The sequence below is a fragment of the Chroicocephalus ridibundus genome, chromosome 1 (assembly GCF_963924245.1).
Source record: "Chroicocephalus ridibundus chromosome 1, bChrRid1.1, whole genome shotgun sequence".
NCBI lineage: Eukaryota > Metazoa > Chordata > Aves > Charadriiformes > Laridae > Chroicocephalus > Chroicocephalus ridibundus.
Genome location: NC_086284.1, coordinates 215,649,463 through 215,671,560, shown reverse-complemented (window position 1 = coordinate 215,671,560; position 22,098 = coordinate 215,649,463). Strand labels below are relative to the sequence as shown.

General features: G+C 43.3%; 2 protein-coding genes across 3 annotated transcripts in view; one reads left to right on the top strand and one right to left on the bottom strand.

Annotated features, from left to right (window-relative positions):
* Window positions 1-3,649, top strand: part of ITIH2 (inter-alpha-trypsin inhibitor heavy chain 2) — a 33,000-nt gene extending 29,351 nt beyond the window's left edge. The window contains exons 17-21 of the mRNA XM_063323655.1: window positions 53-166; window positions 787-985; window positions 1,832-2,004; window positions 2,737-2,848; window positions 3,277-3,649. Coding sequence (XP_063179725.1) covers window positions 53-166; window positions 787-985; window positions 1,832-2,004; window positions 2,737-2,848; window positions 3,277-3,424 — 746 coding nt within the window. The 3' untranslated portion in view covers window positions 3,425-3,649. The remainder of the gene's footprint in view (window positions 1-52; window positions 167-786; window positions 986-1,831; window positions 2,005-2,736; window positions 2,849-3,276) is intronic.
* A 1,832-nt stretch (window positions 3,650-5,481) lies between these two features.
* Window positions 5,482-22,086, bottom strand: KIN (Kin17 DNA and RNA binding protein). Of its 2 annotated transcripts, none has more exons than XM_063323660.1 (13): window positions 21,900-22,086; window positions 19,397-19,491; window positions 18,451-18,494; window positions 18,199-18,321; window positions 17,099-17,280; window positions 15,485-15,533; window positions 15,106-15,163; window positions 11,432-11,552; window positions 10,904-10,954; window positions 10,150-10,218; window positions 9,006-9,105; window positions 7,932-8,032; window positions 5,482-6,459 (listed from the first exon to the last, which is right to left on the bottom strand). In XM_063323660.1, the coding sequence occupies exons 1-13, from the start codon at window positions 22,011-22,013 to the stop codon at window positions 6,397-6,399; spliced, it is 1,170 nt and encodes a 389-aa protein (XP_063179730.1). In that variant the 5' UTR covers window positions 22,014-22,086; the 3' UTR covers window positions 5,482-6,396. The 2 variants fall into 2 exon arrangements, with proteins under 2 accessions (XP_063179730.1, XP_063179729.1); XM_063323659.1 differs by having other exon boundaries at window positions 11,432-11,555; window positions 21,900-22,085.
* Window positions 22,087-22,098: the final 12 nt, after the last annotated feature.

Sequence of the window (22,098 nt, the reverse complement as noted above, 5' to 3'; positions counted from 1 at the left end):
GCAGGTACCTCTAGGGCCTGCTCCTCACGCCTGTTTCTTTTCTATGTTTCAGTTGACAATGACCCACATTTCATCATACACCTGCCCAAGACCCAAAGGAACATCTGCTTCAATATCAACTCAGAGCCTGGAAAGATCCTAAACTTGGTTTCTGATCCTGGTACTGGTAAGGGAATAAAACATGGTTTACTACGACACACTTTTCTTCTCTCAGGTCTGAAAGATGTTCAGAGGGAGCAGGGGAAATGCCTGCAGGGAGGACTCTGTGCTACCAGGCTTGTGGCCAGCAGCTTGTGGGAAGTGGTTATTTCCCTCCACATCTGGAATACTCTGCCCGGTTTGAGGCTTGCCACTACAAGAAAGATGGCGACAAACTGGATCAAATCCAGTGGTGGCCACCGAGACGATTATGGGGCTGGAGCACAGGAGGTACACGGAGCGGATGAGACAGTTGGGTTTGGTCAATCTTAAAAAAAGACCCATGGTGAATCTTGCTGCTGTCTACAACCACCTAATCAGATGGTAAAGATGGAGCCTGACACATCTCCAAGATGCATAGCTAAAGGACAAGAGGCAACAGAAACAAGTTGCAACAGGTGAAATTCAGAGTAGGAGTGAGCTATTAGGAAAAACTTTTTCATTGTGAGGGTGATTCTATGATTCTATCCTTCTGTGATGGACACGTGTTTCTGTTAATCCCATGGTAATTCCTGCTGAGATCAGAACTCCAAGTCTCTAGGTGATGCTCCAAGATTTAGGCAACATCTGCTTCTCTGCTCTTTATAGGAGTTGTGGTCAATGGGCAGCTCGTTGGGGCCAAGAAAACAGAGAACAAGAAACTCAACACATACTTCGGCAAAATCGGGTTTTATTTTAAAAACAAAGGCCTGAAAGTGGAGGTCACCACAGAAACGATAACACTGAAAGATGGATCTTATGGCATCACACTGAGGTGGTCTGACACAGGGCACATCATTCGGAAACAGTAAGTTGCTGAGCGTTTGTTGTCTGCCTTATGGAAACCATTTGCGACACAACATTGGACAGACCCAGCTACAGGAGAGATCCAGGTCACAGAGTGCCCACATATGGGCATGTGAATCAGCTAGATGTCTGAGCTCTCGTTAGAGTTAATTAAATTAGGCAGTAGGGCCAAGAGAGCAACTCAGTTGACCAGACACAAGTAGAAAGAGCTGAATTCCTCTCCCTACTGCTGACTGCATTAGCTAAGACCAGGATTCAGTTGCCTACACACAAGCACCTAACGTTATCTGAGATGCCTTCAGGGTTCCTGACATGATGGGAGACATGACTCACAACATACAGATCTTCACCTGCAGATTAACAGCTAGCAGCCATGTTGAACACCCTACAGCACTAGACACCCACTTAGGCAACTGGATCACTTCAAAAATCTCCATTCATTGTAGCAAGAGCTTAAATTTATAGAGCAAGGTTTGGTTGTGGAAGCCCCATCCCTGGAGGTGTTCAAGGCCAGGCTGGATGGGGCTTTGAGCAACCTGGTTTAGTGGGAGGTGTCCCTGCCCATGGCAGGGGGGTTGGAACTAGATGGTCTTTAAGGTCCCTTCTAACCCAAACCATTCTATGATTCTATGGTTGCCTGAACATTGGTATGAGGTATCTGTCCTGTTAGGCATTGTCTTGCCAGACCTCTGGGTACCACTCCCAAGGCTGTGGCTTTCTGATGGATCGCCTGTCATGTCTGTCAGCCCTGTGAGGTTGTTCTGGATGCCTGAGAGCATCTCAAGGGGCCTGAGAGCTTATGTGTGGGCAGCTGGACTGAGCCCTTCCTTTGGTTCATCTCTGCTAGGCTTCTCATATCCGTGAAGAAAGAAAGTAACGTTACGATCACCGTGGGTGAGGAGATGTCCTTCATGGTTTTGCTGCACCGCGTGTGGAAGAATCACCCAGTTAATGTTGACTTCCTGGGAATCTACATTCCCCCTGAAAACCAGCTCTCTCCTGAAGCCCACGGGCTGATAGGTAAGGCTGCAGGTCGGGCGGTGGGAATGGTGGGGCACTAGGAAGGGTTTTTCCCAGAGCCTTGAGTGAATTTGTTGGTGTCTATGTCCTGATGGGAAAGGTGTGAAAATTATTCAAGTGGGGAAGATTCCTGTAATGCCCTGGAAGCCCCAAGAACAGTGTAGAACACCACGGACCACGAGATTACTCCTTCTCCCAGCTGGGGAGGGTGTTTTCAAAACAGCTCACAGGACTTGGTGACACTGTGACAGGGCTTTCCTGTCCTGGCTAATCTGCCGCTGGTTGAAAATAAAAAGGCTGAAATGAACCTCCCAAACCTTCTTTCTGGGAAGGCTTCTGTGCAAACATTTGTAACACAGCTCTCCCCTGAAGGACAGCCCTTTTCTGGCAATGGTCCGAAATAAAAACAAGGGAAAATCAGCCCTCCGCACCCTGGACCCACCCAAGGCGCCTTTTAAGATGTGGGAATCCTGAGCAGCGGAGGTTGTTTTCCCAAATACTCTTCACAGCTCCCGTCTGCTTTCTTAGAAGTTGGCTGGCTCGAAAGCAGAGCTTTTTACTCTCCCAGTGTGGGTGATCCGATAGCGCTGGTGACACGGTGCCCTGTGATCCACGCAGGCACGGTTTGCCTGCTGCAGCTAGTTTGGTTTTCCAAAAAGTGCCCAGCAGCAGCTTAGATGAAAGCCTCAAAGGTTAGGATGTGCAAAGAGCTTTAAACCTCTCTTTGATCAGGTCAGTTTGCATCTGAACCAGAAGTGTATATCCACCACCAAAGACCTGGGCAAGCTCCAGAGAAACCACAAGCCACCATGGAAGTAAAAGGCAACAAGCTCACCGTTACCAGGTAGGAATAATGCGCTTTATTGCTCTCTTTCTAAATCTGACTTTTTTTTAATGATTTCAATGACTGCAGGCTTATTCACTCTCAAGGATCTTGGGGAAAAAAATCCAAATCTGGTTTTAGGAGTTGGCAAAACCTGGGACAAGTTGGGTTCTTCCATATTTGTGGAAGAACTATTCTGTCCTTAGAGCTGCCCAGCATCTGAGCTTGGACAGGCCGTGAAAAAGTGCCTGGGACTCCCATGAAAGGACGCACGAGGCCATAGAACTGTAAAATTCCCTGCATTTTGTGGTTGTTTCCACTCTCTGCTGGTGGAAGACACATATCTCACCACTTTGGCAGAGCAGCGCCACGAATAAGCAGGATTATCGATGTCTTCTTGTCTACTTGTCGTGTCGTGACCCTCATTTTGGGTGTCCTCTTCCTCGCAGGGGCTTGCAGAAGGACTACAGGACGGACCGCGTGCTCGGGACCGATGTGCAGTGCTGGTTTGTGCACAACAGCGGGAAAGGTTTCATAGATGGCCACTACAAAGATTACCTCGTCCCTCATCTGTACAGCTTTTTGAAGAAACCCTGAATGCTCCAACACGAAACCTGTTTATTACAAAATTTTCTTATCTGCTCCTTCACGCCCAAACAGCTCTTCCAAACAGTAGCTGTCAGCCTATCGAGCCAGATCAAGCAAAGGTGACTTCACCACAATTTGCTTTATAAACGATCAGCATTTCAAAGCAATGTAACTCCCTTTTCCATTAAAAAAATGAAATGTGGAATAAAGTGACATGCTGGGTTGTAGTAGGTATCTTCCTCTTGCCGTGTCTGATTTATTGCATAGTAAACTCCGTTAAAAATGTCAACTACTTTGTAATACACATTTCACAGTAGACTCGTAACAGCATTGTGGCTCCTGCAGCGTGGGTGACACACACGACCAGATTTAATGCCTACACCTTTGCTTTTTCAAATTGCTGGGAAAATGTTAGTTCATACACTGCGGGACTGGGCAAAAAGGAGGACGTGCATTAGATGTAAAGGAAATGTAACAGAAAAGGAACATGGGCTCTGCAATGAGGAGTCTCCAGTCTTTAAGGATGGGCTAAGCAGTGGTGCGGAATGTCCTTGAAATAAGTGATGCTGCCATATTGCAGGAAAATTAATTTACATGAATCTTAAGACAACCTCTAGCTTATTTTTTGGTGAAAATTTAAACATCACAGCGGAGTTCACACACAGATACAAATCTGGGAAAGCAGGAAACATTCAGATTACATAGAAATCACCGTCAGTACTAAAAACTTCCCTTCCAATGAGATTAGCTCCCAAAAGATGGTGTATTCGGCAATGAATGACATCAGTAGTGAAACAAATATACATGTACCTAGAGCCAAATTTAAAACTCTGCTTTTTGGCAACCTTAGAAAAAAATGTTGGCCAGATTCTTCTCAGCAGCCCTAATCTAGGCAGAGGACTCAAGAAATCTACTTGCCATTCTCAACTCTAGTTTCCGTCACTTAGGAACTAAAGGCTGGTACACGATCTTTCCTGCAGCCACGGTGCCAGGAGTGAGATCAATGTGTTTTAAGTGTCTCCTCAAAGTAACTCTCGGAAGCGTAAGCAACTTCCCTTCAAGCCATTCACCGTTTCTTTGAGCTCATTTATTGGCTTTGGCCTCCACCACATCCTGCTGCAGCGAGTTCCCCAGTTCAACTAGGCTCTTGGTGGGGGGAAAACCTGTCACGTGTGTTTTTAAACCCCCGAATCAGTAATTCCAGTGTCTGTTTCCCACCTCGTATGTGAATACAAGCAGTGAATAATCATTTTCTGGTCTTCTCCACACCATTTTTAACTTAACATGTCTACTACATTCACTCTATTTTTTTTCAGACTCCAGAACGTTAAGTGTAATTATTTTCAGTGATACAGAAGCTGTTACGTTCCTTCACTTACCCTCGTTACTCTCCCACATACCCCTGCTCCCTCAGTACCTGTTCTTTGGGAAAGGGCAGAGCTGTCTACACCACCCAGGTTGCACAAAGAGCCTGGATTTACAGACAAGCCTGTCTCCTGCCTCCAGTTCCCTTCCTCATACTTCCCCATTCTTTAGATAGCGCGTCGCTGCTTGACTATTCAGTCTGCCTTGACTCTGCCTTGCGTTTACGGCGGGATCCCTGGAAAGCCGCTTGACATCCTGCGTGAGGTTATTTCAGGCTACTCCAGACAGCAGCTGTTTCACTAAACCTCTGCAGTCTTTCCGTTTTCCTGCAGGGGTCCCCTGGAAACCACAAATCAACAAGACAGTGAACCTTTGAGGCAAGGAAAGGGACAAGGAACAGTGACTTTTGCCTCTAGTGACCTTGAACTTTTAAACTGCAACATACCTGAGAGCATCAGGCCCTTTTCAGCCCTCAGCTGAGATCTCCTCTGAAGGGCCGGGGGCTATCGGTTCCAGAGACACACAACCTCTGCAGGGACAGGCTGGACCATCAGGGGCCGATTTCTATTTTGCCTGGGACAACTTGCAGCCTTGTTTTTACACAAACAAGGCAGTGCACCAGCAGGGCACTTTACTGGGCTCTTTGGTGGATGTAAACCAACAGACGCCTTACGTGTTTTAAAAGCTGGTAAGAAATACACTGACCTAAGAAAGGTTAATGTTTATTCCAGAACTGCCTTAGAAATTAAACATTGTACAAAATGTGACTTTTTTTTTAAATAAAAAAGTAATGTTACATCATTTAGCATGAGTAATCTTACTCATGTACAGAACTAAAATGGAAGCATGAACAAAGGAAAAGGCTCCAGAAAACCAAACCAGCAATCACCAATTCGTATCTGTGCACACTTCAGCTGGCATCCTAAAAACCCCACCAGTTAACATCCACCTTGGAGTCCGTATGAAGACAAATTGCATAATAGTACTATTAGGAACCCTGACAAACACGATGATGGAGGAGTGATGACTTGGATTCTACTGTCGCTGATGTGCTAACCAAAAATAAGTTGGTGACAGCACTGAATAAACCAGACCATTCTTCGAAAAATACAGGAAAATAATCCCTTGCAGCACTGTTACCTTACTGCTATTCTCCTAATCCCTTCCCTTGTTCCTGCCGCCAGAACTCAATTTTGGCTGCGGATTGAGAAGTGTGCTGTTTAAACTCCACTGGCTCCGACACACGCTGCCTGCCTCAAGCAGCTATTTGTGGGTAATTCTCGCTCTTACAGAACTCCTAACATTCTTCAGTAAATAAAATACTCCATCTTGCAGCTATCTGCTATATTTTACAAAAGGAAATTGAACCAAATATTATAACATAACTTTGACACAGAATCAGATGAAATATTTCCACTGGTAAGATTTCCACAAACACTTTATGTAACAAACAGTGACCTTTAAATAAATCCAGTTTGCTTGTGGTTCATTTCTATATACATTATAAATACATACACACGCAGTTAGAACCCTGACATGGTAGAGTCTCGTGCCTGCCTGCAAGGTGCCAAAAAGATGTTCTGGGGAACCAAAATCTCTGATCCACGATTAGTGCCTCAGGCGAGTTTGGAAATGTCTTCATACTGGATATCTTCAACTCGGCGTCCTTTTAGAGGTCCCTGGAGAATATAACCATAGAAGAAATAAGGTCACAATATAAACTTGTTTGTTGAATTCCCAATATGGAGCTTAAAGTAAGATAACTAAAGGGGCTGTATGAAATCTTGCCACATTTAGACAATTTTCAAGAAGGACAACCAAAGTGACTAACACTGGAAAGTACAGGCATTAGCACTTTTACTCAGTGCTGCACACACTAAAAGCGACCACTTTTCCGTTTAAGTGCTCTGTCCAAAAGCCACATATAACTGCACGCTGGAGGCTGTACGGGGGAGGATGCATAGCAGAACGTATCCAAAAACTGCAGGTTTGGGATTTATTCATGACACAATGTTCTCTGTTTCATTATTTTCAATCTGACCAGAGGATGTGACAGGGGCCTCAACACCGTCCCAGAACTTTCAGGACACTTTTTGTGTTAGTTCAAGTCCTTGCAGTTTTGGGGCGAAGAAAAGCAGCTGTTTTGAATTAATTCACTGTGAATTTGTAAGTAGTACAAGATGTAATTTTGAATACAAACTTCTTATATATAAAAATCCTGTTCACCCTACAATCAATACAAAAATGCTCACAGACTTCACTGGTTTCCAGAAGTAGTTTCACCCATTTTAATTTATAGACTCAGAGTTCATGCAGGAATCTTAACACCTACAAGCATCAGAAACTAGAGAAAAACTATCCTCGCTTTCCAAGACCAATGCGATCATGATCCTTAGCTCCAACCAAAGCTCCTTCTGCCTGGTTAGGACACCTGCACAGTCGCTTCTCACGCAAATTCTCCAGAATCCAGCATGGGCCGAGTTTCTGCAGCCCTTCTTTGCACAGGATCCTAACTGGGTCTCTCTCCTGCAAGCTGTGTTTATGAAATCTGACTTTGAACCAACATCCTCTCTGCTATATCAATGAGTTTAAAGATTGGTTTTGCAGAGAACAAAGAAGTAGCCACACAGACATGCTGACATGACCTAATTTTAGCACAGAAAAAGGTGATATTTAAAAAAAAAAAAAAGCCACCCTCCCCTCAAAAAAAACCCTACCATAATTGTTACCCATGAACAAGACAACAAATATGCACATAAAACCCCACGTTCAGTCTGGAAGGGGCAGGAGAAAATTCACCTCCTTGCATATTTCACATTTTTTTATCTTCCCACAAAATAGTACAACAACAGCTACACTCAAAATAAACATACGAAACATTTTGCAAGTCTCTTTCAAGTTCAAAACTTGCTAAATACAGCAGCCTGGCATCTTTTTAAAGGCAAATAGCAGAGCATTAGTCTGCAATGTGGAATACATGGCTGTTTTCCTACTGGTTGGGAATAGGGGGGAGGTGACCACAGCAATTTGCACACCATAAATCCCACCTGTAAGACAGGATTAATGGCACCATCTTTCTTTGTGAAAGTTCTCCAATACACGGATGGAAAGCGCTCTACACAAACAAGATCTTGCAGTGTTTGATACTTACAGAGTCGATGATTATTGTCGCTGAAAATCGCTTTTCGTTGATAGATTCCAAGATGCCTTCGTTTCCCCTGTAACCACCATTTAACACCATCACTTTCTTGCCTGAAAAACGAGAAATAGGAAAACAGTTACACAACAGGGCTCCCAACTTCTTTTGATGGAATTGTGTTCGACTCCACTGACAGCTGAGGGAGAGAAGGTTTCTCCCAGCAGCTCCAGAAAGCAGCACCAGCTTTGCCTTACAGCCTGCCCACTTCCAAAGTGCACCTACGTTTACTGCTCCAGGCTATGCTGATACTGTGGGCAGAAACCACCCAAACTACAGCAGGGAAAGAAGCCAAAGGTGTTTCTCCCACATCCCATTCCCTGGACATCAATCCTAGCGCAAGGATGGGCAGAGCTCACCTTCAAGTACCGTTATGCTAAAGAGCACACACGGACACCATCAACCAGCTCTTCACCAGCTGCAGAAATGCAGAATGCGGCACAGGTCTGTTGAAGAATCTGTGAATCCCCAAATCCTGCATCCTGTTTCCCTCTACGCTGATATTGTTCTGCCTACTGCTACCCCGACCGTTCCCTGAAATACCGGGCAGATGCTACACACAAACATTGGTGTGTACCAGCCAAAGAAACACCAGTGAACCAAACAAGAGATGAGGTAAGCTTTGACAAGTGCCCACAGCTATCTGAGGTATGACTTTTGGAGGTAAGATACAGGCTAAATATGACCGAGGGCTCTGCAGGGCTCCCAGAGATGCTTCCTGGCAGCTGAAGAGAGATGCTCTCATCTCATCAAATGAACTGATTCCTAAAGCACTCCTGTCTCCTCAGAAAAGAATCTAATTCTTACAAGAAGGGACTGTGAAGACTCAAAGCAGAAGCGATGTTATAATTCCCTTGAAAGTAACGAGAGGATATTTGGTAAATGATATGGGTAGCTCACAAAACGCTGTCTCAAGAGCAAGATGGCTCTTGTTACGGTACTCTCAAGTGGATGAATTATAGTTTAAGAGAACTGAAAAGTAAGTTCTGCAGTGACAGCTAAGCTGAGAAACAAAGAAAGTAGCTATACCTGGTGCTGGTATTACAGTTTCTAGATGCGTCTGATCAAGCTTCAGTTTGTCTCCAGAATCAATCATCTTCACAACTGCTGTATATTTGTCAATCACTTCCTGTTGTGAAAGGCAGAGGCCAATCAGAAAAATTAAAAAAAAAATCTCTAAATTTACATTTCAAAACTAACAAACTCAGGACCGTGAGTCTGCACTTCTGCTTTTTCAAAAGCAGCAAGGATTTCTGAGCTGTCCTAAAGGCATCCAGCTTCCACAAACTGCTGCCCAGCCCCACTCTGAAGTTACGGCTAGATTAAAAGGGCTCCTCTTGAACATCCATGACGGGTCTAAATGACCACTAATTTCTTCAGCCTTGTCTGAAGGTTTTGTCAACCTTTGGGCCAGCTAGCTTAGCTCTTCTCTCAAAGATCAAGAGTAAATTAGAGGTTTCTTTCCCCCTAAGGGCTGGAAGCCACATAATGACAACAGGAATGCCACCAATCAATGAGGCAAAATGTTACTGATCATGTTTGTGCCCAGCATGAACCACGTTCCACCTCTCATATTCAGAGGTCAATGGAAGACAGCCATTGGAACTCATAAACCCACTCAGATGTCTATCAAAAAAGCTGTGATTTTGAGATCTATACACTCTTGTCGATCATTCAAAACACACCTGAGTGTCACCTTTGACACTCTTACTAGAGACTGTTGAGCCTTGGACTACCTAATACATCACTTCACTGGCAGTGGCTAAAAGAAAGCATTTCCGAACAACAGAGGAAGGCTTACAGCCTGAGGATTTTGTACGCAAATGGGATCTTGTTCAAAGGCAGCCTGCAGCTTAAATATCAGTGCAAAACTGACTAGTCTGAGATTAAAGCGCAACTGCACTGCTCTTGGTCACATCACATTGACAAAGTGGCTATTCTCCACGATGGATGTGTTAATAGGGACAAACTATGCAGGACAAAACAGTGCTTAAGAAAGAATCACTGAGTAAATAAAATTAAACAGATTCAAAGATTCACTCCCTGCCCAGTAAAGTTAAGGTGACGTTTCAGCCCTTATCAGTGTTGACTTAAGGATGAACAACTCGCACAATGAAGCAGAACTTCAGAAGCTACGTGATACCAGAAAAACCTAGCCATTTGCACACCTTACCTTCACAACTGCCTTCTTCTTGTGATACTTCTCTCCGAGCTTTTTTGTTACAATTTTTACAACGATTTCCTGGAAGATATGAAAGGAGGAAAAAAAAAAATAAAGTGCCAAAATATACAAACAACTATACAATTTAAACTAATTGCACATTCAGGTCACTCACTCTGACTCCAACCACAGACTGAACAGCACAGCAAGAAAAAATAGTAAAGACTCAACATTCAGGAACTTGTCTTTATCCTCAAATTATTGCCTCAAAGTAGTATCTCTCAAGACCTTTTTTTTTTTTTACACTTGAACTCAGGATATGATGGGACAGCCCACAAATGGTCAAGGGTAGGACTTTTTCATCTAGAAGACCAGTCAATACGTAAAAGCTGAGATGAGGTCTCGCAGCTCAAAGGCTGACGTTGACTTCCACATCTCTGTGCAAATCAACTGCTATGTAGAAAGAAGAGGGCTGTAAGTAATATCATGATTTAAACATGATCTGTAGGGACTCACAGTACCAACTCGTTAATTAGAGAATTCCACCCCATCTGAGATCAGGCATACGATGCGTCAGACTGCAGATCATGCTCAACCAGAAGAGTAATTCCTCCTAGATACTGTAATATTTCACATTTGGCAGCTTGGAAAATAAGAGTGAATTTAGTTTGGAATCTGCTTTTGGATATTTACACAAATCAACAGCAGCTTTAGAGATGTAGAATTGCTCGTATGTGCTATAATAAAAATTTTTTAAGACACTTACGGGCTGCAACCAGTAGTCTCTTCGAGATGTTCTTTTCTTCTCCTCTTCAAGCTACAGAACAACAACAAATAATCACCATTTACTTCCTCCTTTCACTGCAGCTTTCCCATGCCTTTGAAAAGCTGAATCAATTCTCCAGGCCCACATCGAATGGGAAATAAAAAAACCCAACCCTAAATAAGGGTAAGTCAGTGTGTGCTTGCTGCATAAAAAAATCAAACTGATGAGATCCAGGAATCCATGATAAAATGATGGAGATTTATATTTGGTTCTGTCAAGTGTTTCTAAACATTTTCTTCTCTTCCAAAATCTGTATTCTTTTACTTCCAACATCTCAGTCGTCTGAGGAATAGGCACAGATGAGCAGCAGAAAACAGTTTTATAGGGGAAGTGGAATCATTTTGCCTGATAAAAGTCTGAATTTCACATGAACTGAAGGTCTGACGTGACTTCAAAGGGATGCCCTGGTAAAGTGGACATAGCCATAGGCATGGGGTTATAAAGACACAGATCCTCTATGATTATTACCTCCATAATCTCATCCAGTGCAGATTTCTTCTTTTTCTCTTTGGACTGACCAGAGCTATGAGATGATTCTTTTCTTTTAACTGCTCCTTCCACTGTCTTCAGTGCATTTGGTCCAAGGACACTGCTGGAAGAGCAAGATGGTGTTTTCACAGCAGACCTTAAATTGTCTCCTCTCCCAAGATGCATTTGAAGAGCTGGTTGTGCAAAAAGGCCTGCTGATCTATTTAATTTCAGTTGTTCAAGTCACCTTCCAGACCCTGCATACCTCCTTCTCTAGGATTGCATTTGGCAGCTAGAACTGATCTCCTCGAGCTGTAAACTCCATGTCCACTGATGTTTGCTGCTAGCAGTCCAGCAGAATGAAAACAACCTAATGACCAGTTCACCAGTGCAAAAGCAAAGAGTTCATCAGGGACTTGAGTTCAATAGGTAAGAGAAAAGCAGGTCTGCAAATGAGGTTTTCAAATTTGAAAGGACAAACTTGTGGCTTTAGAGAAGGCACCTGGACACAGCAACTCTCAAACATGGTAGACGTCTAGAACTCCTTCCAGACAGAGATACTTAACCTATCTGTCAGAGGGGGGAAAAATACATGGGAATCTGCAGAAAAGATGTGGCTGGCTGCTCCACGGCCAGCAAATAAACACCACCTTCACAATCATATTCAAAATAGGCAAACAGCCTATGAGTTATGAAAGAAAAGAGCAATTAGCACAAAAAGCTATGTCTCAGGGATCAGGGAACATGTAGGTAAAGTGAGAACTGCCTAAAGGCAGGCTGAGTTCAGCCATTTTTATAAAAGACATTTGAATGCAGTAAAAATATTTAGGTGTTCTCTCATCCAGAAAGATGAAGGCTGCCATGAGGTGGATAGTAAGGTAATATTAGTATGGTCTTACAACAAATTGCATCTTCTGCCTGTGGTGAGGACGTTCAATATACTAGCAAAGGGAAGATACATAATGGAAATGAAGATACAGAAATGGCAGTAGAAACAAAATTGAGAGACAAATAATTGTATTTCAGAGGAAGACTGGATAATCTCCATAGCAAGAGTTCTGGAAGAAAAAGCACATTAAATCACAAATCCAATAGCAAGTACTTAAAATGAAATCTCATAAAGGGTAACACATAATTAAAACATACCAACTGCAGTGCCTACATCTAAGAAGGAAAACGCATCTAGCTGTGAGGTTACTAAGGGATTCCTGGGTGTCAATACTAAAACAAATCTTATTTACCATATTTATTAAGGACCCTGGGACAAAGACTGAGAGACCACCATCACTGTTCAGGTGTGCCATTCCATGTGGAGGACACAAGAATGAACTGGACAACAGAAGGGACTGGTTTATCTTGAAAAGCATGTTTTAAAAAAAAAAAGACAAAATTCAACAGCACATTATGCAAGCTCACACACTTTGGAAAAGTTTACTCTGATTACATTCTATCTACTGGGAGCTGTTTAAGAACAACAAAATCAGAAAGGGGTCTGGCTATAATTGCAGTTGACAGCTACCAGTGTGAACCAGCCATGAAAGAGTCAAATGCAATCCTAGGAAGCATCAACACAGACAAGCATTACTGCCTTGCATGAGCCATGGTGACGTTTCCTTTGCAGCATGCACAAATTCCATCGGCTCCCCAGCTCAAGATTAATTAGCTGAAACCAGAACAAGGACATGCAAGGGAAATTCAGCGGATCAGGGGCATGGGGATATGAGGCCAGCACCACGGAAGCCTGCCTGTGCGGCACAGTGAAGGCTGAGAGGCTGAAACTGTTCTCTACAAATACATTGTCTGAGAAAGCAAACACCAGGGAGAAAAATAACTATTTATGTTAAATGCCCACACCAACACGAGAGCAACTGGCTGTGACAACATTTACCCGGGAGATTACAGACAAGATCCTAACCATCAAAGCAAGCAGGTTTTGAAGGAATTTCCCTTGGGATTATAGGGCTGGGGATACCGTAACTGTGTACAATGGAGGCTGACCAGTCTGTGGACAGGACTGTACACTGGCACACTCGTGGGACTGTGGACAGCAGTCAGTGACCTTGATCATAGCTTCTGCTCACTCCTTAATTAGAAGTAATTTTAATCTTACTGGTCCACTGAGTGAGTTAAGCAGGGATTTGAGGATATAAGTTCTTGAGGGAAAAAAGCAATCCCAGTTTGCTCAAGGGCAGGTCCTCCTGTTCTGAGCATTATTCTTACATGAATCCTGAACATCGGAAGCCATGCCTGCAGTGGCAGTGGTGACTCCTAGCTTCATGTGAGCCCCACCGACATTCAAGGAAAGGCACACCTCCTTTCTCACTCCCCTTCTCAGCAAGGCTCCAGCTCCATCTCTGCACCCAACTACCAATATCCAAACGCCCTCAAAACTCTACCATCCACCACCTACGATCTCCTGGTCCTATTTCTGCACCCTGCTCAGGAAATGCAAGTGCCAGGTTTCTGTGGCGTGTGCCGTGAGCATAGAAGGTGTGACGCCAGGAAGTCCTACTGCACGCTGCGCTGGAGGACTGGACATCAGGTTGAACTCAACTGATCCTCAGTAACAGCCAACAGCTGCAGAACACACCTTTAGGCTGACACACGGAAGCAGTTGCCACATACGATTCTGAAGTGATTCCTGTATCCAGTGACATAAACACCGTCCGGTCACTTTACCATGAAGTGGGTATCCTAATTTTGCTTCTACACTACCATTACAAAGTTTACAAGCATCTCTTATATGCCACGTAAAAATTAGACTACTTGTTATATGATTTCATATTCAACCAAATTTTAGCAAGCACCTTAAGTATTCCTCACTGAAACTATTCAAGTGAGCACCTGAATTAAGTTTCAGGCTCCTCTTAAGCACAAATCAATGCTTTGGGATAATTTACAAGTTTTCCTCAAAGCCTGAAATCTTTATCTATTATTGCAAAGAACTACTTTATTGTCTCATTTTCTGCCTGGCATATCTCCCATCAGATACCTTATCTAAGAGCTGAGCTTGTGATGAGAGGAAGGCTTTCGTTTTACCTGCAATACATTTAATTACAATATTGCCTCACATGAAAAGAGGTACTGCTCATCAAATGGTTTCACAGACTGCTATAAGTCAGTATTGTTTGCATTATTGATCCCTTTTGTCCTGCGTTGCTCGTGGTTATACGGTGACAATTAAATGCACGAGCTTTAGAAAGATTTACATCAGGGAGATTCAGCTTCTTAAATGATGGTCAGAGAAAGTATTACCTCCAATTAGACAAGGCAATCAAGCCTTTTAGGAACCAAAATTAACAAGTCATGAGTACCCATTCATAGCAGGCAGCTGGGACTAGATGGCATTCACTTCAAACGCTGACTGGATTCCTTAGACACCCTCTCACATAACGGTATCTTCCCAGAGCAACCTATAACTGCCTATTACTTTATGGGCATCTGCCATGAAGCTTAGAGAATTCAAGAAATCTCCTCACAGCACACATTTAAGACATTCATTCATCCATTTTAAATACAAGATGAACCATGAAATCACCCAGCATCCCCTCCTGAATAACGTGACAGGATGAGATAATAGACTCCAAATATTTTAGGACAAGATACATCTTCCTGCCCATACAAATACCATCGTCATTGCAACAGTAAGGGTTGCCCTTAAATTCTTTTCTCACCTTGTTTTGGAAGATGCTGCTATTGAAGTACTTGCTCCTTTGTTTAAATTAAATGTAACTAAAAAATAAAAAGACATTACTCTATTTCTATCTTTAAATATAACTGCATTGAAGGATGTTACAATTTTTAAAATCTGTAAATTGAAAAGATCATAAATTTGAACATATTCATTAATCTATATTTTGGTTCAGCTTTTAAAATAAATTACTTTAAACATTATAAGGAGGAATACTCTGTACTTCCATATTCCAGTGCTCTTTATAATTGATCTCAAAGCAATTTATGAAGCACCGAGCAGGCCTCAGTGCTCATCTTGTTTTCATCACAAAATCAGCTTCAGTAGGTTCTAGAAAATTGCATACAGAAAAATCTGGTTACCTTTTTCTTCTTCATTTTCTCTATTCAGTTCAGTATAGACCGGCTTTTCCTGCCAAAACACAAAACACATTTCAAGAGTCAAACAGAAAACTGAGCCAACATACCATTTTTTGGTGATCATTGATTAGCTCAGTTTTACAGCCTACCGCAAGATTATTACAAGTAACTGTAATATTCAACCTGGCTTGATTCATAAGAAGATTATAAATTGAAACTGTTATCTCATTACAGGCTCCTGTGCAAAATTCTCTAATTAACACACTCTGCAGAGATGCTGTCTAAACTTGCTCAATTCCAGCGTGAAAGGAAAGTGGCCCTGCTGTAGCAGTTTTCTCTATTTGAGCCAGCACAGTTAGACTGGTTTCTGGACAGACTGATAACTCAAAGAAGGAAATTCTGGAATCTTTCCATATTTTTAGCACCCAAGGCTCACACCATTTAAATTTCAATTAGTTTTAAATTAAGAAAAAGATAATTGTTTACAACAGCATTTAAATGGTGCCTATCAATACCCAGGATCAAATGGGAGGTCCCAGTCCCAGGCAACAACGTGTATGGAAGTCATGGAATGACGCCAAATAAACAGATCCCAAATACCACACCAGCACTATCAAAATAAAACTTTTCACTATGCAGATTTAACTATGTCTCCCCCCTGGTTACTTATCTCAGTGTCCCCACTATACAAGGTACTTGTTATTTGCAGCCCTAAAAGCTGTGAAATACCATAAATGAAGACACGTCATGCTGGTTACTGTATTGTTTACTCTCCCTTCCTAAATTCAAGAGTGATTTTTGAATCACTAATCACTTGAAGAGCAGCAATTATTACTCCTTTAGTACTAAAGCAAGCCAGATACAAAGTAACTCCAAGTTTTCCTCCAGAGCAGGTTATAATCTAAGATAATTGTGCAACAGAAAATTCAGAACGTAAGTGAACTGATGTGGTGATTCAAGTAGGGAAGAAGACAGTCTAAATCAAAGTCTGAAATAGTGCGGATCAGACACTAGGGACACAGGATACAAATCTAGTAGATTCAAAATCACAACAAATCTTAAAAGGGGCTGAAAACTCTGCTTTTATTTATTGGTTGATCGATTGAAACTGTGATTCCATGGAGGACCTTGATGTTCATCAGCTGTAAAAACCACCAGCAACAGGATACAAATCTAGTAGATTCAAAATCACATCAAATCTAAAAGGGGCTGAAAACTCTGCTGTTATTTATTTATTTATTTATTGCACCTGTGATTCCATAGGGGACCTTGATGTTCATCAGCTGTAAAAACCACTAGCAAGTTGTTTAGTCAAGGAAACGTAACAAGTTGCAATTTCAGCAGAAGCCAGTTAGTCAAGGCTGCTATGAGAAGTATCTGGGAGAATACTATACCTTGTGGCTTAGGAAAGAATAGCAATGCAGCCAAACATGCCCTCTGCTCCCCAGTTTCAACTGGTGATGAGCTTGTAACCTGAGGCATGAAGCTTACTCATCATCTTCTAGCCGACTGCAAAGGAAATACCAGGGCAAGGATTCCAGCATCATCAAATTAACCATTAACTTAACCAAGAGAGGTTTTGAGCTGAAGGTTGACATAAAGTGCAATTTTCCTCACCAGTTCTTTCCCCTCCAAACCTCTTCTGACTTGTTGTTCAATGAATTTAGCAGTTTTTTCTTCATCATCAAGGTCCTGTTTCTTCTTCCTCTCTTGCTCTTGCTGCCTGCGAATAGTCTCTGGGTCTCTATCAATATATTGAATATACCAGCCTTTTGGAGTCTCATCAACCTTGCAAAGACCTAAAAAGTCAATGAAAGATAAAGTAAGATTCATACTCACAGAAGCAAGCAAGGGATAAAGAAAATATCAAGATCATTTTCACAGTCCCTGTTCACTGTAACAATGCAAATACTTTACCAAAGACAATGTACTCCTTACTGGCCTGGTAAAATTGACTTTGAATTATCTTTAGTATCTGTTTCTGCCCTTCAGCTAGCTGGTTCTAGTTGGAAATAGGCCAGAGTACATAATAAAGTAGACTGTTTTATAATACTTTCCTTATTGAAGAAAATGTTTCCTTCCCACTGTTTTAACAAGGAAGAAAAAAGAAATCTAACATATATAAACAATATATCAAAATCATACTAAAGGAAACCTTACTACGCCACGCTATTGTTACTAACTCTCACTAGAGTGACTTTTCAAACACTACATGACTCATGAACGTATCCTGTAGGACGCAGGCAATCCATGCCAAGGTAAACTTTCTGCCATACCACGGTGCCATTTCATCTCTCTTCCTCCCACTGAACACAAAACTTCCAGGGATGAAAACGACTGCTCGGTTCTTGTCACCTTAAATATGGAAGGATCCTGCAGTCTTAAGAAATGCTCTATCATGGTGTTTAATTGTTAAATGGCAACTGTTAGAAGTTGATTTAGAATTTAGTAAGACCTCTAGTAAATATAGACCAACAGATGAAACAAGGAAAGGTTCATAACTGACGCATTTATCTCAGACTTTTGCTTTTTCATAAGCAAATTCCTAATGGTTAGCACAGAAATACGTTTGGACATCTGTAAATATATATATGGGAGGGGAGGAGAAGAAAGAAAAAGTAAACGGGAGAATTAACATAAATGTTTACTGACCACTTATCAGCAATGCAACTACCCAATAATTTTAAAACTTCCCAACCCTGAGCAACTACATTTACCTTCTCTCCCCAGCCATTTAGTAAAATCAGTCAGCGTCTCCCACTGCGTGGCATTCATGTGGATGTGCTCTCGATGACTGATATATTCATTGTACACAATATTATTGTGGACTCTCTTTGTTCCTGAAATACAGAATTATTATTATTATTAAATATAAATATGGGACCTAGGAGAAAGCAATGAAAACTTCTTGCACTGAACTAATAAAAGACACTAAAAACAAACAAGCAAAGAAACAGTGAAATATTTACCAAATCGCCTCCTGAGCAGTTCTAGGAAATCATTTCGGAATTCCCTTGGGGGATAAAAAGAAAGTATTTCAGTAAAACTTTACTAATTACAAAGCAATTTTGTATTGTCATTAACAATGAAATATCTGCAGTATAAAAATGAGTATTCTTTTGAACGGATCATGATGAAATTCAGACACTCATTTCCCTTTTTCAATAAAGTAGCATTAAATGCGATATGTATCCACAAAGAAACACAATATGGTGCCGGTACAGACAAGTTTAATCTTCAAAAGGATAATACCCTTTCAAAGGGATAAAACAGAAAGAACAAAATCTCAACACTTCTCACTAATTGCTGGTATTTCGTTACCAGGTATCTTCACAGGTTGACTGACACAAAACACGGGGCAGGGCAAAGGGCAGCGGTGGGAGATGGGGTAGACTGATCACTCATCTCACCGCTAATTCACGGGCTCAAGTATAAAGCCTCACTTCAAGCTCGCGTTGAAGACAGCCCCAGTCAACCCAGCTGTCATGTAGGTCAGCTGGACAAAGGACCGGGAGACACCATGGGACATCAGTCCCACCCCTGACTTGTTATCTCTCTGTAATGGTTCTTTTAGCTCTTTGTAACTCTGCATGTGGCAGTCATGTAGCTGGGGCAGAAAGGTGACACACTTTGTAACACAGAGCAACTTAAAACGGGACTCAGACACAGGATAAAACTGTCAAATTTGATTAAACATCACGGCCCCCTGAAACTTCTTAAATGTGTTCAAATATGGCATCGCCTAAATTTTTTTCCAAATTGCCATTAAAAAAAAGAGATTATACCAAAATGTATCAGAATAAAGTGTTTTCAATGGAACACGATTGGGCCTGGAGAGGTATGGCTGTGCAGATGTAATACAGGAATGAAGACCTGGGTCTTTAATACAGCAAATATAAAACGTAGCAAACTTACTCAGAAAAGTAATCCATGAATTGCTGAGGATTTTCAGAAGCCAGTAGCAATTGCCTCTGGTGGGACTCAGACATGCAATGACATTTGAAGCCATTCTATAAAATAAAAATAAATACTTTGTCTCAATTTGCAACACTCGCACAGCTGAAGAGTATTAAAAATAATGTTTTATAAGTGGAATTTCTTGAAGGCTCCACAGAAAACACATTAACTCAGCCATAGCCTACACGGGATGTTTGTTCCTCCTGACTGGGCAAGCCAGAAACAAAATTCATCCCAAGGCCAAGAGTCTTATGACAAACTGTGAAACTGGTTACGAGACAGGACATTCCAGTGGTCCTCTTTGCTCCTTGTGGAATGGGACAGATGTGGCACCACCCAGGTCCATCCCGGTGCTTGTGTGAGAGCACTGGAAACGTTTGCTGGCTCCTACCTGACCAAACACTGACACTAGATGTGTGTAAGGAGGAGACGGTGTTCTGGCAGTGCTCAAGCTGTGGACTGCGATAGTTTGGCCACCTCTGGCACAGGACTGAAGTCATCAGAGCTCCCCAAAAAGCACAGACATAGGACATTTGATCACATCCTGCTTTTGTCTAATATATCATAATATGATTACATCTACAGCAAATTTAATTCCATGGGAGCCCTGTTCCCCCTCACGAAAAGATCTGGTTGCAATGCAGTGAACCTTTTTTGCTTCTAGTCACTGAGAAGAGAACAAGACTTGAGCTTCTCAGGTGAAAGGGAGAGGGGGGCGGAAATAGCTGAAGAACAAGACAAACATCCACAGGATGCTTTACTTCTCTAAGGCACGTTAAAAGAGGCTATTCATGGAGAATGGAAAACTAAAAGCACAGTAAGTGCAAGTGGAGGTACTTTGGGAGCACAGCTTTGGTGGAAATCGGGAAGAAGAGGACGCTCACGTCCCACGGACTTCTGGGTCCAAGTAAATAGACAAGTGAAAAGAAGAGGAGAAAGCTTCAGAGAAAAAGCTTCTCTTCATAACAGGAGAAGAAGAGAAGAAACTGAGGCAGAATCTGAAGGAAGGAGTCCTCAATACAGGAAAGATATAGACTTGTTGGTGCGGGTCCAGAGGAGGGACACAAAAATTACCGGAGTGCTGGAGCACCTCTGCTGTGAGGACAGGCTGAGAGAGTTAGGGGTGTTCAGCCTGGAGAAGAGAAGGCTCCAGGGAGACCTTATTGTGACCTTTCGGTACCTAAAGGTGGTTTATAAGAAAGATGGGGACAAACTTTTTAGCAGGGCCCATTGCGACAGGACAAGGGGTAATGGTTTTGAACTAAAAGAGAGAAGATTTAGACTAGATATAAGAAATTTTTTACAATGAGGGTGGTGAAACCCTGGCCCAGGTTGCCCAGAGCGGTGGGAGATGCCCCATTCCTGGAAACATTCAAGGTCAGGTTGGACGAGGCTCTGAGCTACCTGATCTAGTTGAAGATGTCCCTGCTCATTGCAGGACGTTTGGTCTAGATGGCCTTTAAAGATCCCTTCCAATCCAAACCATTGTAAGTTTCTATGATACTATGAAAGGAAACCTCACAGTGCTCCAGATGTACAACCCCTTGGGCATGTCGCCATACCTAGCCTGTCCCCAAGGGAAATCATGGCTACTCTCTACTCCCCTCTGAGGCAGATGGGAGCCACCTAATTCTTAACCCCACCAACCTCTCAAGGTGTGTGTGAAGGAATCACCCTTCCAGGGGGTTTGGGCGCACCCTGTGCTCCTTCTCACCCTGGGCTGATCAGTCATTCTGCAGGGGATTGAACATCCCCAAAGATGTATCAGGTCCAACACACTCTCTCCAAAGTGGACGAGGACTTCTCCCATAGGAGATCCCCTTGGGATCCCCCACCCACAGCAATTGGGAACCCTCCAAGTCCCACTAATCTGCCCCCAAGAGGACTGTGTTCCATACAAGAGAGACTGGGGACCCCGAAGGGAGAATAAGGGCCCTCTCCAATGCTCCCCTAAAGAGAGTCAGGGCTCCCTGTGCTCTCAGCAAGTGAGGCCGGTGTGCTCCCTAGAAGGACTGTACCCCACAGATGAAATCAGAGCCCCCACAAAGAGACTATGGACACTTACAAGGGGAATCTGGACCAGCCCTGTACCCCCCCACAGGGGAACTGGGGAGCCCTACAAGCTTATGAAAACACATACACCCTAAGGCGATCACAGACACCCCAAGAGGATTGGGGACCCCAACAAGGGCGGCCGGACCCCCTCCGTGTCCCCCTCAATGGCATGGGGACGCTTACAAGGGGGATCGGAGCCCCCACAAGAGGACTGAGGATGCCAACCGTGGGGATATGTGCCCCCCTGTGTACCCCAGAAGAACGGCCCCGCTCAAGGGGACGAGGCTTCCCTCCCAGGAGGGTCGGAGCCCCTCAGGGCCCCGCACGGACGAATCGCCCCCCTCGAGAAACCGAGGCCTGCCGCGCTCGCCGGCCGCAGGCCCGGCCACCGCCGGGGCGGCCTTACCTCATCGCGGCACTGCTTCTGACACATCTGGCAGTACCAGCGCAGCTTCTGCAGCCCCTTGGACTTGATGCGGTTGGCGATGGCCTTAGGGCTGAGGAAATCCGACTTCCCCATGGCGGCGGCGGCGACAGCGCTGACCCTCCACCACCCCACTCCCGGACCCTGACCCCCGCCGGAAGCGTCCGCCGGCGCCCCGGAA